The sequence below is a fragment of the Corvus hawaiiensis genome, chromosome 10, assembly GCF_020740725.1.
Source record: "Corvus hawaiiensis isolate bCorHaw1 chromosome 10, bCorHaw1.pri.cur, whole genome shotgun sequence".
Classification (NCBI taxonomy): domain Eukaryota; kingdom Metazoa; phylum Chordata; class Aves; order Passeriformes; family Corvidae; genus Corvus; species Corvus hawaiiensis.
Window position 1 is genome coordinate 11,682,802 of NC_063222.1, and position 17,541 is coordinate 11,700,342.

Sequence of the window (17,541 nt, forward strand, 5' to 3'; positions counted from 1 at the left end):
CTGTTCTTGGAGAACCTTCCTTCTCCATTTACCAGCAAAGCAGAGACTGAGTCACTGGCACTGACTCTAAGCCATTTGTCCTCAAGCTTCCCTTACTTCAGGGACAGGCAGACTGTCTTTTTCAGTCACTAAGTGGTCTGTTAGCACCTTAAATGAATATTCTTTTCCTCTTGAAAGCCCATTGTCTCTGCTCTGCCTGCAGTCTTCAGACCTCAAAAATCCTGAGCCTGTCATTGAACCTGAAAGGACTTGTCATGCCCTGGACAAAGAAGCCTCCTGCAGAGGTTTGCTGTCTCCTTATTACATATTCTGTACTCCAGCCCACTGCCAGCATGGCCAGGCAGAGACTGGGGTATCCCATAACTATTCTAAGACCGAGTAGTTGCCAGTGAGCAGTTCCACAGCACATTGTTCATATTCTCTTTTCCTGGTTTGCAAATGTCAGCCACAGGTCACACCATGTCTCTCTGTCTGTATGTATATTTGTTATATATGTGTGTGAGCATGAACATACACGTACATAAATAAAATGGGTCAATATTTAAGGTATGTAGTGAAGCCTTGCATATGCTTCAGAAATTCAAAGCAAATGCAAGTAATTACATGTGCTGGAATTGAGTGGTTGTAAACTCTGGGAAGGATGGTAGAGCAAAGGAGACAGGGAGAGAGGATGGTAGCTACTGTGAGGAATGCATGGTTCTCCACTGCTGGCTGTTTGGAGGCCAGGAAGGCAGGTGCAGGCCTCTGCAACATGAGAACATGAGTAGTAATTTGTGGAGATGCATACATTTGTGCTGATTAGGCTTCTTCTGTAACCAAGGAGTGAAAGCCCATTGTGGGCTCATTAGAGTTGTCATTAAAGATGTTTAAAGGTGAATAATACTGTTCTGTAGAAACTCATGGAAAAAACAATGAACAACACAAAACATGTTACCTGAATTTTGATCCAGCCCTTCTGTCATTGATACAGGAAGTGCCATGATGAATTCTTCAGGTGCTTTTTCCTAGATTGTGAATTAAATTAGAAGGTCTTGTGTGTGATAACCAGGAATGGAACTGCCAGCCTTGCAGAGGTCGTAACTCCAGTGTTCTTCCCACAATCCTACTGGAAAGAAAAATGGACGTTTCCTTCCACAGCTGATGGACACATGATTCCCAGGAACCCTGGTACAAAAAAGATGTGGAAACTTCCAAAAGGTGCAATAACATAAGTAGTCAGGGACAGGATTCTATCGGAGTTCAGTTACTGGGATGAACCATATGGTGAAGACATAGCCACGTGTTTCACACTTTGAGATTAAGATTAGTAGTTATTCAAGTTGCTTATGAAATTTTAATGACTTTAGTTATATCCTTGTTAAAGTAACTTGGAAGGAAGTTTGGCTGCGCAATTTCTCTGTTTTCAGTGCATGACTTAGGGCAGAGATAGAGAAGATCTTTAATTCTGGAGAAGTATTGGGAATAAGAGGCTATTATGTGACAGGAATCCCCAGCTGATGAAAATTAAAGAGTTTCCCAATTACCACATGGCCACAGATGCTCTTAAGGTATCCTTCAAGGAAGGAAAAAATCAGAAGCAGGGCTGGGGGCTAGCCTCTGGGCTAGGGAAGGAACTCTCTTCACAGGACTGCTTCCAGCTCTACACTGTAGGTACTTCCCTTCCAGATCTTTTTCCCTAATACAAAGAAAGGCCCTCCATATCTTCAAACCCTGTTCTTCTGGCTTTGTAACCCTTCTTCAAGCATCCTTTTGAAATGATCTCTTGTGGATGTCATGAGAAAGAACCACTGCCCTGTTTCACGGGGTTCCAAGAGGTGTGCTGGGACATGTGCTTTTACAGTGAGCATGGAATGAATTACCAGTGAATATGAGAGAGTTTTAGGATCAGGCTTTTTTTAGGCCGCATTCCAATGCATGAAGGTGATCACTGTGTTTTTCAATGTGTCTAGTTGGCTATCTTGAGTGCTGTTGAATGTGGGGTAATGTTAATATTCCAGTTGTGGGGTAGTAAACCTGCAGGAAGTTATCCTGTGCTCTATAGGTGAGGTCATATTTGTGTGCCAGCACAGCTTCTCAGGTGAAAATGCATTACTTCGAAAGGATTTAATTCCATGACTGTAATTCCTGTTATTAGTTTTAGGAATAAATTCAGCTGTTACTGTAACATCTGAATCAAGATTTAGGCTAGAGAAAAATATGCCTGTAACTTCAGAAAGAAGAAAGAGTGAAATGTCATTTGACAATGGGGTAATCTGTGCACATTCAGCCATCGCTCCTTTTCCTGGCTTTGGCGCAGGGAGTGAATGCTTTTGCTTTGTGTCCAGGCTGCAGGTTTGGGGGAGAGAAAGCAAAACTGCACATACTCTGCAAGGAGGAGCTATAACACAGATTGATCCGGTTCAGAAGAAAAAAAATGTTTTCTTCCAAGCCATTACACAAATTCTGCATGAGCATAAAACTGTAGTTTCACCTTGAATGCTTTTCAAACAGAATGCCTCTTTCCAGAGTATGCATGTCAATATAAGGAAAACGGCATAAATGTCACGCTCAGTCTGTCCGAGCTGCGTAATTTTGTTCTCGTGCAATGGGAGCAGGTGGTGGGAGGTTGTTTTGATGGGCCGAGAAGCTCCTCCCCTCCTTCCCCAAGCAGCATTCTTATCTGCGTCAGCAGTAATTGTGTGCCTTGCACTGCTTTCAGTGAGGGTGAGTGCAAAAGATACATCAATATGAGGTATCAAACCGAGGCTTAGGTGCTCTTTTTAAGTGGCTACTCATTTCCTTGAGCCATAACATGGGCTAAAGGTTAACTTACATATTCTCTGTGGAAGAAAAATTTCCTTTTTTTTGGGGAAGGGAGAAGGAGGGGCAAAGGGCGTTGTTTCATATTCTTTCCTACCTATAGACTCCATGTGATGTACAGTGCTGCTCATGCAGATTTTTTTTTTTCCTCCCACTGGATTATTTGCTAATCAGACTTCAGTGCAGTGGAGATAAGGGCGAGACTTCTGCCTAGCTAGGAGGCTCTGCCGGCGCCCCAACCTCGGAGCCAGGAGCGACGCCGCTGCCGCGCCGGCTCCCGGCGCGCCCCCGCTCCGGCGTGCCGCGTGTCCATGGGCCCGGCGCGGCGGAGCTGTCCGAGGTGCTAGGATGCTGGCAGCAGCCGGATTGCAGCGGGAGAGGAGCCCCACAGTCCTGCCGGCACCCGAAGGTAGGCTTGCTCTTTGTTTGAGAATCCCTGATTAATCAACAGCAGCATCCACGGACCCGGGCAGCTGGAAAGAGCAAGCCTGCCGGTAGTCACGGGGGAGAGACAGAGACGATGCCACGAGCCAGACTGTTTCAGACCTTCTGTAAGTGGCAATGAGCAAGCAAGCGTCTTTCCTGCTGCAAGAAGCCATTTGGATAGGATATTTGCTGTTCCTTATATTCCTTTCTTTTTGTCTCCACAGAACATATTCAAATGAGGCACCTTAGAAATCTCTGTGTTAGTGCATATGATGGTGCTGTAATCGTCTGTGTTGTAAAGTGGGTAAAAATCATCCAGTTTCTTCTCTGCTGGACCTCAAAGCAGGGTGTTGTTTATACCCTCCCATTATCCATACCCTCTCCTCTCTGAATGTGGATTTAAAGAAGAAAGCACCTGTCTTTTCTTTTCACTGCATTTTTTTTTAAAGCCAAACTTTCCATGCCATTTTAATCGTATGTTAAGAAGACCTGTAACATAACAGATTGACTTATAGTGATGTCGACTTCTACAATCTGGGCAATTCTGCCAACAAGATTTAATGCACTTTAACTGAAGAAAAAAAACTGAGCCTAACTGAAAATCTGTTTCTTATGGTGCTGAAATATCCCTTCCAACTGCACTGAGATAACCACAGGAAAGGGCTTTTACAGACAAAAGTCACCTTTGATTATTGCACTTAGTGGTCCCCGTGGACTTGAATTTTGGTACGTACATATTTTAATACATCATATGAGCATGTTAATAAAATATGGTGCTAATTGGAATGAAAAAATAACATTACAAAATGAAATAACGAGTTGTCAGAATGCATAGTGACGAGGTTGCATGTATTTTTAGAAGGTATTAATCAAGCCATTGCTAAACTAAAAGCTGAAGTCTATTTGACTGGTTTTGTGTACTTCACATGTTGATTGTGCTTGTAATAAAGACATTTGGCAGCTTATTTTTTTTGTTTGTAAAAAGCACTGTTAAATAATTAAAACTGTTCTTTTATATTTTTTGATGAATTAATTGAAATAATTTCTAACATCTGTGATAGTTACTTATCAGACCCACTGCACCATTAATATTTTACAGCATCTTAACATGATGCTGGTGGTAGTGAAATCTCCATTTCATTTTCTTAAAGAGGAGGAAAAAAATAAGTCAATCATCAAGAAGCTCATGATTTCTTCTGAGTTCAAATGCACTCCTCTTTGCATACAGAATGTGTTTATATGTCTGCTTGTTGTGTGGTTTTATTTCTTTGTGCTGTTTGTAAGTCCTCTGCATAATACTGGGATGATAAAAAGTCATAATTGCACTTAAGTGCTGGCCATTCTGAATCTAGGTTTGCAATTGTCCAGCATCCATGCAGTTAGGAGGAAGCCTTATTTTCCTCTGGGAATAAAAGTGATAAAAGTGTTGCTGTATTGCAAAGTAAATAACAGCTTTTTACATCCTGGAGTCATAGAGGAGTCATTGTTAGCAAAGACCTTTTTCCTTTTCAAAAGGTACCTGCAAGGGAGCCAAAATTCAAGGCTCAGGGTATTTTTTGGTTCTTAAAACTATAGGGAACATAGCTTTCCATTAGGCAGGGTAGGACATCTGTAGAAATGGAATATTTCTTTAAACCCATGTGGCAGCATTCTCAGTCTACTGAAGGAGACACTTTTAACCTCTTTAAGTGAAGGGCTCAGCACTACTTAGCTTCAGTGATTTCACCCAGGTGCTAGAGTTCATGCTGTGCAATATAATGAGCACCAGGTATATAATCTGTAATACCAGCCAGAATATAAAGTGTATTTTGTACCTCCAAATGAGAGTAGTGGTTCCTTGGTTCTTTTTCTTTAAATATCTGCCTATATAGTTGTCAAATGCTATGTAGTAGGAAACTTGCAGCCGATTTCAGAAGGTCTTTCCGCTTTGACATTAGAATTTAATGCGTCACTGTGTGTGAAAGCAGAAATGCCATTTCATTGTTAAGAATGAGCAGGGAATGCAACTCTCAAAAGCATGTCTTAGCATTTGTCTCATCACATTCACCTGCTGGGGGGCACAGTTAGGATAGGAGACAGTTCTGCAAAGTAGTCTCTAGTATATTTTTCCCTCACTAAATTTTTCTTGATTGCAGAGAAAGTATTTTTTTGTACACTCAATACCATTAGGTCCTTATTAGTGCTGTTGTGGTCAGCAGCTTCTGAAAATTGGATATGGCTGACCTGTCTGCTTTTATTCTTGCAAGCAGCTAGAATGCAACAGCTCAAACTCGAGGGTTGAATGGCTGGTTATTGTCCTGGTTTGTGCAGAATCCTTCCAATATAGTGAATTTAGTGGAGGAAGTTAACAGGTAATGTGAAAGCAGATGAGTTTTCAAAGACAGGAGGCACTATTTGGGAGGGAATCAGGCAGGACTGGAGGGATGTGTAGTAGGCCTTTATAAATCTGAGATTGGACTCAGGACTTTGGGCAGCCCCACACTTGTTTTTCCACGGTCTCTTCTCCTATGTTAATTTTTTTTTTTTTTTAAATCCCTCTGGTTTGGAAGAAGGCAATCAGTGCCTTTGTCATTACTTCAAAAAGCTCCTTCAGTTTAATGTCAGCATTGCCAATTTTCAATGCAGCACAGCTGCAGCTTATGGCTGTCAAGCAAGCTGAAAAGCAACTGATATTTTGGGGATCCTGGTGTGAGTAAGAGGGAGAATGCCATGTCTGAATCTTCACATGTAGCACTGCTTGGATACTGTGGTATGATTACTCATATTCTGAAATCAATATTTTTGCACACAGATCATGTGAAAAGGAGGTGGTTTGTTTGATCAAAGATGCTGTATCTGTGGCATCAGAGCAAATGGTTCGATTAGAAGTAAGGTATACAACAGTCCTGTAAAACACAATGCACTGTGCCCTCACAGAAATTGTGTCTGAATCAATACAATGATCTTGAATTTAGTTATGTAAATATTTCTAGGCAAACAAGGAAGGGGACTGCTTGCCCTTGCCAGTAAACCAGATGCATTGGCAGGGAAGGAAAAAAAAAAATCTTTCTTGCTTTACTCTTCCCATGCTGACAGCTGAATACATGAGCTGTGCCAGTGTGAGCCACTCTGCGCTCCTCTGTCAGAGCCCCTCTGACCTGGGGGTACCTGACAGGGCAGGTGTCAGTGGGCAAGACGGGATGTGATTGTGGCTTTTTCTCAGTGAGGTTTCACAGAGTGTTAGTTTGACCTTTAAGAAGCAAAGTGAACATGATGGAGAACTCCTTCTTTGTGTCCCTGTGCTCAGATGGAGTTTGAAAGATGTTTGTGTTCAGAGAACACTCAACCAAGTTCCTCCAAACAATTTTTGTTGACTTCTCAGTATGTTGGCTTCAATAGCTACATTTCAAGGCTTTTCCTCTGTCCCGCTGTCTCCTTTTGTTCCTTCACATTGAGGAGGGAAAAGAAAAGAGTGTCTAAAGAATTTCTCAAGTGGTACAACTCCCAGTTATAATTTTCCAGGACTGCTTGGTTTCAGAAAAGAAAATACACTGAAAGCAACTTGATTGCAATTACATAGGTGACTCCCTATAGTCCTTGTTACTGGTTAACAAAATCCATGGCCACAGTGTGTATGTTAGGGATGCCAGGACTGTGGGGCCTCACCGACAGCTTACATGACTTATTTAACAATTTGCATTTGCACAGTTTTAATCAAATATGAATGTACTCAAACAGAACACTTGCTTGTGCCTGTATCTGTCCTGGCAGATGGTTAGGAGTTGCTCACTGCCTGAGTTTACCAGTCAGCAGAACCTTTGATCAAAAGTTGATCAGTGCTCTCCACCCATTTTCCAAGGAGGGGGCAGGCAGGCACTGCACAGGACTCCAGGGCCATACGTGTTGATTGCAGCCTGTTGAAGTTATTGAGCACATTTATTAAGGTAATATATTCTCTGAAGTGGCATTAATACCTGTGAGTAAAATTGGTCCTAGTGTGCTGCCCAAGCAATACTAATATTTTAAAAATGTTTACAGTAATTAATTAAGCTTTTTGCACTGGCTGTTAGCATTTTTAATCCCTGTTAAAGTATAGCATGCACAACTGTACACTAACTAAATGCAGTGAGGCTGTAAAATACCATGTACACCCGAGGTACAAGGGCTTTGATTTAGAACATGCTTGCTGCTTGCACAGAGGCTTTTTGGAGTTAGTGACACAAGAGCAGGTTCGAGGCTCTGAAATACCTGTGTGTCCCCAACTACTCCCAGGAGTACCCCAAACTGTATTTATTATTATATCATGAGCATGCAAAGATCAGCAGTCACAGGTGGGACTGGGCCCTTGTTAGGACAAAGAATATATCTTGATCTATTTAGTAAACAGTAAATTTTTGCATGAATTTAGTAATAAAAACATCAGTAACAAAGCAGCTTCTCAGTTCGTGAAGCAGAATAAGGGCTTTTTATTTAATTCTTTTTGTAATTGGAATGACTTCATCCTCCTGTTTAAAAAAAATAAATATCATAATACAAGGAGTTTCAGCATATCCTTAATTTTCAGCTCATTCCTGACCTCCAAAAAGGAAGGAAAAAATGAGGGGAAGAAATGCAGTATAGTCACAAAAGACAATGTAAAGCATATCGTGTCTTGGGGAAAAATGAATGAGAACTGCATTTTTTGGTAGCCTGTTGAAGTTATCTTCAGTATAAAATTTCCTATTATATTTCAGGAGTAAGACTCGGTCACTGAATAAATCAATGGCAATACTGCCATTCAGGTCACTAGGGTGAGACTTCTCTGTTGTGCAAGTTTATTTGAATTTAATTCAACATATGCAGAAACAAGATTTTACTAGAAGTCCAAAATGGAAAATACAATAAAATAGCTATCTGCTGGGGAAATGGCCCAGAATTTAACCATCGAAAAGCAGATATCATTTGAGGAGTTCAGAGAAAGGGGAGTTAGAGCTGTCTGTGCTGTTAGCATTGGTTTTAATCTTGTAGCCTTCATGCTGTAGAGAGAGATGCTCAGGAAGGGACTTTAGTATCTGGATTTACTTTATTTAATCAGCAAGTTTAGGAATTAGTCTAAAATGATGTCTGTTGAAGCATCATAACTTTCATAGAGTCTGCTCAGCTCATTTTCAGCTTTCCAACCCCCTTCTTTGCAGACAGTGTGCTGCTTATGGTGAATATATAGAATGGCTGAATGCATATTGCAGCCCAGTGTGGTTCTACCCAGCTCCAGTGTCAAAGCTGTGTGAAATGGCATGCAGGCACATTGGGCTGCACTATGACCTCCTGTGCTGGTGTTACCCTGCAGGGATTAGTAGGAGATGCTTATACCTATGCTTGAAAATGCTTAAAGATCACTTCAGTGACGCTCAACATCAACCTAATGTTCATGTTCAGGCTTAGTTGATAGAAAAGGTTGTTCTTGGGAAGCAGGAGAGGTAATGGAGTAGACCCTTTGCATCCTCTGAGTCTTCATGATTTTAACAGTCATGTTACCATTGTACAGAAATAATTTTGATATGCAGACATAAGAGAACAAGGGGAAATTATCAGTGTGCTTTTAAGGTGTTTAGTGCCTGAAACCAGCTGCTTGTTGACATTGTTACTTCAAAAGATCCCCCGATCAAAAACAGGGGAAAACATTAAAGGGCAGAAAAATTTTTCCCTACTCTTTTCATTCCTTGCATTCTCAGAGTCAGGGCCCAGATCTGAAGGCCCAAAGTGGATTGCTAGAATCCTTAAGAGTATTTAAATTTATTTATTGATTTATTTTTAATCAGTGCCCACCTAGATCAGAATTTTACTTCTCCAGCTATGTAATAAATGTTAGAAATATAACATTATATTAGGAAATAGGGGAAAGATTTTTGTCGCTGATTCCGCAGGAGCCCTGCCCCTAAAATCTTTGTGCAGACATGATTCTTATTGCCTATTCAATAAGATCCCTTCTAGTTGTAGTGCTGGCATGGTTCTGAGGCTGATTCCGAGAAACCACACCATCCTTCTTCAGGGAGGGGAGGAATGCTGTAGCAGTGAATAAGCAAACGTGCCTTAGAGAGCTGAGTTCAGCTGCCAGGTCTGCCAGCAAATCACTCAGTGACTCCTGCACCAGCTTCCTGGCTGTGGGATGAGGATTCCTCACAGGGCTGTGTGCAGGTAATGCCACTCAAGCTTGTAAATGCCTCTGGACCTTATAGTAATCAGTATTTAAAATAAGACGGAAAAATTGTATTTTTTTAAACTTCTATTTTACTTGTTTAGTAAGTGGTTAATCCAGTCCTATCCAGCACAGACTTTAGAGAGCAACAGTCTATCTCTTGATCTTTATCTACCTTGCCTTTAGTGTCCTGTAGTATTTACTGATGTGTCTATACACCAGAGTTCTTGCCCCTCCCAGGAGCTCTGTTGATGAGTGGAAAACCTTTGTGGCCTTTCTGTAGAGCTTTTAGGCTGCCTGCCACAGACCCAGGAATGACCCAGGGATCTGAGTGTGTCTGCTCCATGCTGCTTATGGTGTCTGTTCATACCTGTGGAAGAAATACAGATTCTTGGAGACTTCAAGGACTTTAGAGTTCTGAAGGTCCCAGCTCAGCTGGGCATTCTTGTCCATTCTTGGAACTTCAGGCTAACAAGGTGTTGGGCAACAGATGACCAGGGCTTCTGGGCTCATATCACATTACTAAGAAATACAGGAAAATAGTTCACTATTCTTTCTAATAGTTCACTTCTTTCTAAATTTTGAACCTGAAGAAAGCTTTTAAGTTTTTTGTTTCAAAAAATGGAACAATATTTTTCACCTGAACTTTAGAATATCCTGCAGAATAGGAATTTTGTCTGGCAATCAGAATACAAATTTTTTCTGGTAAGCTGCTCTGGTGCAGCCCTATTTAACTGTAAAAGGGACGTATTGTCCTTTAATGGAAGCCTTCTCAGTTCAATTCAAACTGAGATTCAGGATATCAGTGTTTATGCAACTGATGGGTACTAGGAAAAGGGAAGGGGGTGGGAGAAAACTCTTTTGGTATTTAAACAGTGTAATTGTATGGATCTGCATTGCCTGGAAGAAGAGACTCTTGGTTTTGTCTTCTCTTGTCTCGAGTAATGTTGTTCTGTGTTCTGAATTGCTTTGTTTATTATCCCTTAAATGGGAAAGTCTGAAAAATTGTCTCTTACGGAGATGTTAATTACAACTGACACAACCTTGCTGTCATAAACCATAACCTATTTTCCTACTGATTAAGGTATTATGTGTTTTTTCAACCTGCAGGAAACGTTGCTTTCCTTTGTTCATTATCTCCTGCAAGATGATGAGTTCTAATCAGGAGGAGGTCACTTTGGGCGCTTTTCTCCAGTATATTGAAGATATGGGGATGAAGGCCTATGATGGCTTGGTTATACAGAATGCATCAGATATTGCTCGAGAGAATGATCGCATGAGGAATGAAACAAACCTGGCTTACTTGAAAGAAAAGAGTGAAAAACGCCGAAAACAAGAAGAAGCAATAAAACGGTAAATATTTTGATGAAAAGATGAGTGGTCTGGCGGAGTGAATGAAAAGTGAGGGGCTCAGTTTCAGATATGGTAAATATGTGTAAAGCACTTGATTTCTAAGCAGCTTGCTGGCAAAAGCAGTACAGACCGTTGGCCTCTGTCAGGCTTCTAATGCATGAGGTTTACATTGTGTAGACATAGTTTGAGCATGTGTGGCATATTGAGCAGGTGTGATGTGTAACAAAAGGTTTGGGGGTTTGGAATAGGAGATGTAGATCTAGCGACAAATCAGTTGCCGTCCTCTTAGTGCTTTTAGATGGACAGTTTGTATTTTGGGAAAAAATGTATTTGTGTGTGAGCAAGACAGGGAAAGCCTCACAGGTCAAAATACACTCTCCTTGACCTGATCTTTTAAATCTGGTAAATTTTCAAAGCTTTCTAACTGGTGTATGAGGGTTTTTTTTAAGAAAAAGTCTATATTATTTACATTTTCCTTTCAATTATATGATCTCTGAAGTCAGTAGCAATATTGCAATCACTTAGAGGAAAATGGATCAAGCCCCTGATGGGCAGAACCCTATAATGGCTCTTCTTGAACAATTCCATTGATTTTAATTGACAGTTAATGAGAGGAGCACTTGCATGACCCGGCTTCTTGTGCCAATGGATATCAATGAAACCTGTACAGCCTCTTGGAGAGGAAAAGAAGGTTGAATGGAACAGATATAAATATTTATTACTTGCAGATTTACAGATACAAAAAATTGGTTTTTCTTGAGGTGAGGGTAAAATTCTCTAATTCAGGTAAATCATCCATCCAAATCCTTAACTTTTTTATGCAAATGAATAGCTTGAGCATAAGCTGATAGGAGGTCCTTTGAATTTTTTCCCCCAGCATGAATCTCCTGTATTTCAGTTTAAGTGATTAAATTTTATGCTATGTCTTGGGTACTGTACATCCAGGTATATCAGACATGCTGTGCTGTGAACATTCGAGCAACGCCTCAGTAGTCTGATAATTTTGATGGAGCATTAAAAGGAAAAGAGCAGCACATATAGTTTGAAAGAGGAGAGAGATGAAGGAATGTAAAGCAAAAATGTGGCTGCTTTATGTTCTAGGAAGTACAAATTTTTGGATTTTCAATAATTTCATTGGAGTGATATGTGAAATTAGGGTGAATACAATTAGGCTGTACTCTGCCTAACCTGCTTGCATGTACTTTTATACGTGTGACCATAAAGCAGCAGTCACTAGGTACCAGAGCAGTTCTTTGTTATGAATAAGTTTCTTGGGACATGAGAGAGTAAGTTGTGGATCTGCCTGGTTCTTTATAGTCCTCTAGCCAAGCTTCTCTACCTCATTTGAATAGTAGTGACGGTATTTTCTACATTGTGGTTGGTTTGTGTGGTTTTGTTCATTGATCCTGGCAAAGTGATTTGATGAAGAGCTCTGGATAAGTACAGATGATTTAGGGCTGAGCCAAACCATGAAATTCCTCCCCACACTCAACTGAGATCAATGAGAACAGAGTATTTATCCTCAGTCGCAGAGCCAGAAGACAGGAAGAAGAGGATCAGCAACACAGTATGGGTATATTAGAGAAACAGCATGTATTTGTATGTAGATTGGAGACAGCAACATTTCCTGAATACAGTGCTCTTCTGTGGGAAACTATGTTTGCAGAGATCCCCTCTGATCTCTCCCAACTTGGCTTATCTCAATAACACTGAGGGGGGGAACAATATCAGTCTGAGGAAACTAAGTAAGAAAACACCTCGGGAAATCTTGAAAAACACTTTAAGTCTTTTTCACCTTTTCCCATGTAAACTTGGAGAGGTAAAAAAAGATACTTGAGATCCATCTTTGATTGGAAAAACTAAAAGCAATGGCAGACCAAGTAAATACCTGATTTGACTAAATGAACCACGATGTCTGAAGTCACTTAGGCTGATTGCAATTGAGTCTTCTCCCTGTAGTAACCTCTAGAGATTCATCCAAGACCATGTTGTCTATTGAAATGCAGCAGTCAGGAAAGATAAAGTAGGATCATTGATTTCTTATTCGTTCTGTACTGTATTTCTTATGTCTTTACCTTATCTTGGTGGGTATTTATATTATCCCTAATTTCTGAGAGTGTGGCCTAGATAGCAAGTGGTGCACATGTGTAGTGGTAACAGTGACACCAGTCTGGAGACTCCCAACAGCTGAAAACAATCTCCTTAGCAACAAGGGAGTCGTCCCCTGTGATTAACTGCAGGTAGGTTTTTGAGCAGGAGAGGGGGTTCCCACAAAGGCTCTTCTTTTGCATGTGAGAATCAAAAAGCAGCCACAAGTCTTTTGCACCTACAGAAGATTACCTGCTGGTCCAATTATTGAATTATTTAGAAGCTATTCAATTTTAGTGTTCAGATGGTCTCTCTTAGAAGAAGGCTGTTTGTGTATATTAACAACATAATAAGGAGTAATATATTGTCTAATAAAGTGGTGGTATTCACACATAACTCTATTTAGAAGCAGCTGTTATTTACCTAAATCATCTCATAAGTACGCTGAATGACTTAAGTTCATTGAAATGCATTAGTCTGAGCAGTTTGGAAACAAGATCTGAAAAAAGACCTAAAAAAAAATGTTTGATTGTATGTTTTGCTTTCCAAAGGATACATTGTGTTGTGTTTCTTCAGTAGGACTGATGTACCTTCAGTGTGATTTCTGTCTCATGGTGTCTGGTTCTGATAGGTTAATTGTGGGGAAAAATATATGGATCCATTGTACATTGGGGAGATAAACACAGCATATTGGATTGGGAAAAAAAAAAAGGCAACTAGTCTTTGTCTAATCTTTCTGGGCTGAGTCAGCTGATCTGATCTGAATTTCTGACCTAATTTTAGTACAGTACTTAGCAATCATGTGGAGAAAATAAGGTTAATGTGCTGATTAGTAGCCAAGAGTAAGACACAATGAATACATATATAGGGGATCTAATGTATAGACATTTTTTGTTCCATCTTTTATTCATCTGGTCTCATTACATGATCATTTTCTATTCAGGCAGCTGTGTCCAGATTAACAGAAGGTACTGGCATAGTGCCCACAAAGCCTATAAATTGCAAATAAAGTTACAGAGCAGTATCACTTTCACTGGCAATACTATGAGATGTACATTTGCAATGATACAATATTTGCTGTAGGCAGCATTTCTGGGAACAGAAGGTAAATTTGCCTCAGCTATTGTGGGTGCCAGGAAAAAGGTGAGTATTTGGAGTTTATATAGGGCATCTGTTAGAATGAGCGGTTGCTTTCTGACTCATCCATAACTGAAATGCACATGTTTAAGATACTTTATTATTGTTTCGTGTGGATACTTCACCAGTGTTTTCCCTTTTTAATTGCACAAATACAAAAGCTTGGTAAGAAACAAATAATGAACCCTCATCCTCTGAAGGCTCAGACATGTTGCATTAATAAGAGCCATACTTCTAAGAAGTGCATGCTTTCAAAGTTCTGGCTTCTGGTTTTTATGCATCATTCAAGTTACTGTTTCTGTCAGGGAAGTCGTCATTTTCATTTGTAACACTGTGAAGATGTAAATACTGTAAAGCTGGTTGTGTCAGTGGGCATGAATTTCTGCCTGCCAAATCCTGGACTTAGTCATCAAAATATTTACTTCTAATGGTTTCCCTTACATTTAGCTCATTCCCAGAACCTAAATGGCTCTGTGGAAAGCCTTGCTTGTGCTTGTTGAGGGGTGTATCCAGACAGATGCTGTCAAGAGGAGGAGCTTTTAGGAGCACTGTTGTGTGCTAAAGCTAGCAGAAATGGGCCAGCCAGCCAGTGGCAGGGTTAAGCTCTTGTAGTAAAGAAGGAATTGTAATGAACAGCTGTCAACATAACCTCTCCTTTCTTTGGCAAACCAAGTATTGAAGACTAACCCATCAGCAAAAGTAAGATCACATTTTTCTCTTGCCTTTTTTTTTTTTTTAAATGGTCATGGCAGTAATTGAATTGAGGTATTATCTTTCTGTAGTTTTCTGTCTTTCCTATTCTTAGTTTCCTTCATGAACAAGACGTAAATCATGTGTCCTTCAGCTAAAAGTTATGTTATCAAGCATGGGTGACAGCAAGAAAATATAAAAAGATTTCTATTCATGGAATTATTCACTGCCAAAAGCTCTGTTCAGCTGAGGAAATGTGTGTAGTCTTAGACTGTATGGACATGCTGAAGAATTTCTACCAAAATATTTCTACCAGAATAAAAAATAACCTAAGAAAAATAATTTCATTATGAACTTAATTTTTATAATAGTGTCTTGAAATCAGAACAATACTTTAGGTGAAGGAATGCTTAAAGTACTATTTGTCTTTTTTTCTGAATGTTTGTCTGTAGTTGAAATTCTGTGTAGTAAACTATGCATTTCTAAATTTACAGGAATGGTATATGCTTGCTAGATTACAGTATGCTTATAGCCTGACCTCAAAAAAAATAGTGAAGGAAGCACATTAAATATTTTGGGTCATGGTGAGAGCCTCAGTTGAAATACCTGTAAAAACAGTATTGAGATATTATACATTATAAGCTTGTTAACCCATAGTTTTTTGGTTCGGTGTGTTGATGTAACTTGTGGAGGTTTTTTGGGGTTTTTAGTTTGGTTTTTTGTTTGTTGGCTTTTTTGTTTATTTTTGTTTTTAATTCAAATCTGAGTTCACTTGGTGAATGTGATTTTGGATACCAGGTTTTTGTTTTTAATTCAAATCTGAGTTCACTTGGTGAATGTGATTTTTTGGGGTTTTTAGTTTGGTTTTTTGTTTGTTGGCTTTTTTGTTTGTTTTTGTTTTTAATTCAAATCTGAGTTCACTTGGTGAATGTGATTTTTGGATACCAGGTCAGTGGTATGTGCTCCTTGATCAAAGGGTTTGTGTTATGAGGAAGCATAACTGGGGCACTGTTTTCTTTATCTTCCTCCTGGACATGTTGGTTGCTCATTTCATCCTAGATTAAGTTATTGCTCTGATACCACTGTTATGGTGGAAGTGGCTGATGAGGTGTGATAGAGACTAATTTTTCTATGATTTTGAAAACTTTTTCTCATGATAGTATCTTGGGGTCTCTTTTGTAATTGGTTCAATGTAGAAAGAGTAGAATTGATAGTTTTTTTTCATCAAGAGTAAGTAAAATGGTTCTGCAGTCAGTGACCTCCAAATGTATTTTTGTTGCTTTTATAAGTAAACAGATGTGGTGATCTAGCCAACAAATCCTCCCTTCCAAATGCTCATATCCATATGGCTGCCTGTATTATTGCCACACAAAATAAACAACAGACACAATGCAAACTACTTTATATTGCTGTTGCTGTTATTCTGAGAAGTTTTATTTTAGACCAGTTGTGTGATTAATGTCATTTAAAATTTACCATAGAGGCTGATAGCCAGCCTTACAATCCAAAAGACCAAGGAAATAAAGCAGAAATCATTTGTTTCCTATCTAAATCTTGATGTTATTTTCAGAAACTCTTCCCTTTTAGGGCTTCTGCCTACAACTTTTGCTTCTTTTCAGGGAGTATACATGGTCTCTTTCCCTTCATTGTTCTACAAATTGTTCAGTCCTGTACTAGCCCACTGTATAGGTGGGTGCATTTTTTCTCAGGATTCATTTGCCCAATTTAAAAGCACATTAGGAGTATGGGGTCACAGAGAGCCCAGAAGGCTTCTAAAGGGGTTGCAGACCCCTATTCTTGTTAAAATCCAGTGGAAATGTCTCGACGCTGTCGGTATTCACAGGACTGCCTGACCACCTGTGTAACTGAGTGAGCTGGCCTTGCTCCAATTCCATCTGGGCATGTGTTCCCATCCAACCTCCAGGCTGGAGCCACCCCGGCACAGTGAGTCATCCCGGAGGAGGTGTGCTGTACCTCCGGGAGACAGTCCCCAGAACACTACTGCTGGGAAATGCTGGGGGCTCTATGGATCTTAACGGCCAGTTTGTAGCCCTTTGCTCCCACTCCATTTGTATTTCTAGTCTTTTTTCTTACTGTCTTTTGATTACTCTTTAACTACAGGATGTAAAATTATCCGGCATTTCTTCTAACCCAAAAGCCCCTCTTAGCAAGAGAGATGCATGTGGAAATTGAGATATTTTGCATGATCTGGTAGAGTTCTGGTGGTGCCATTAAATGCAGTCAAAGGTTTGCATTTTTTTGGAAAATGTCTTCAAGTATATTATAAAATTGCATATAGTAGAGTAGAATTTAGTAACTACCGTTATGAAGACTGGATAAAAAATAAGGGAGACTGTTCTCAAGCATGCCCAGACCAAGTTTTTATAACTATTTTAGGATGGACTTCATTAATAGAGAAATTCATTCAGTAATACAGCACAATACATATGCAAAGTAAAAGCATTGATTTGTTCTGGCTCAAGTATTCCAGTAGCCAAAAAGTGCCCCATGCTGAAGTTCATTGACCCCTGCCAAATTTTGTAATTGCCTGTGACCCGAATTTAGAGTTCATGTTGCAACCTGAAGGACAGATACTTGTACAAAAAACATGTAGAAAGAAGTCTCATGACCCATTGTAGCAAAATTGCAGCTAGCCACAGTCCCAGACACTGGGAATACACAGCCCCAGTCTGAGAACCCAGCAGAACTGATGCTTTGTGCCAGCATTAGAATGGTAAGAGTGAATCTTTCTGTACCTTCAGGAAAATCCATAATTTAACAATAACTATTCATAAAGTTGAAGAAAAACAAATGTTTTCTTTCAGCAAAATAGCTCAGTTCATTGCTCTTTTCAGGGCCATGAATCACAGCTGTATTTGGCTGGATTTAATATT

General features: G+C 39.8%; 1 protein-coding gene across 5 annotated transcripts in view; it reads left to right on the forward strand.

Moving 5' to 3' along the window:
• Positions 1-2,657: 2,657 nt before the first annotated feature.
• Positions 2,658-17,541, forward strand: part of NYAP2 (neuronal tyrosine-phosphorylated phosphoinositide-3-kinase adaptor 2) — a 133,273-nt gene continuing 118,389 nt past the window's right edge. The window contains exons 1-3 of one of the 5 annotated variants that reach the window (XM_048314146.1): positions 2,659-3,350; positions 3,450-3,951; positions 10,490-10,732. In XM_048314146.1, the coding sequence (XP_048170103.1) occupies positions 10,527-10,732 (206 nt within the window). In that variant the 5' untranslated portion in view covers positions 2,659-3,350; positions 3,450-3,951; positions 10,490-10,526. Of the gene's footprint in view, positions 3,952-10,489; positions 10,733-14,550; positions 14,657-17,541 lie in introns of those variants that run through there. The other 4 variants (XM_048314147.1, XM_048314148.1, XM_048314145.1 and 1 more) reach the window with 4 other exon arrangements.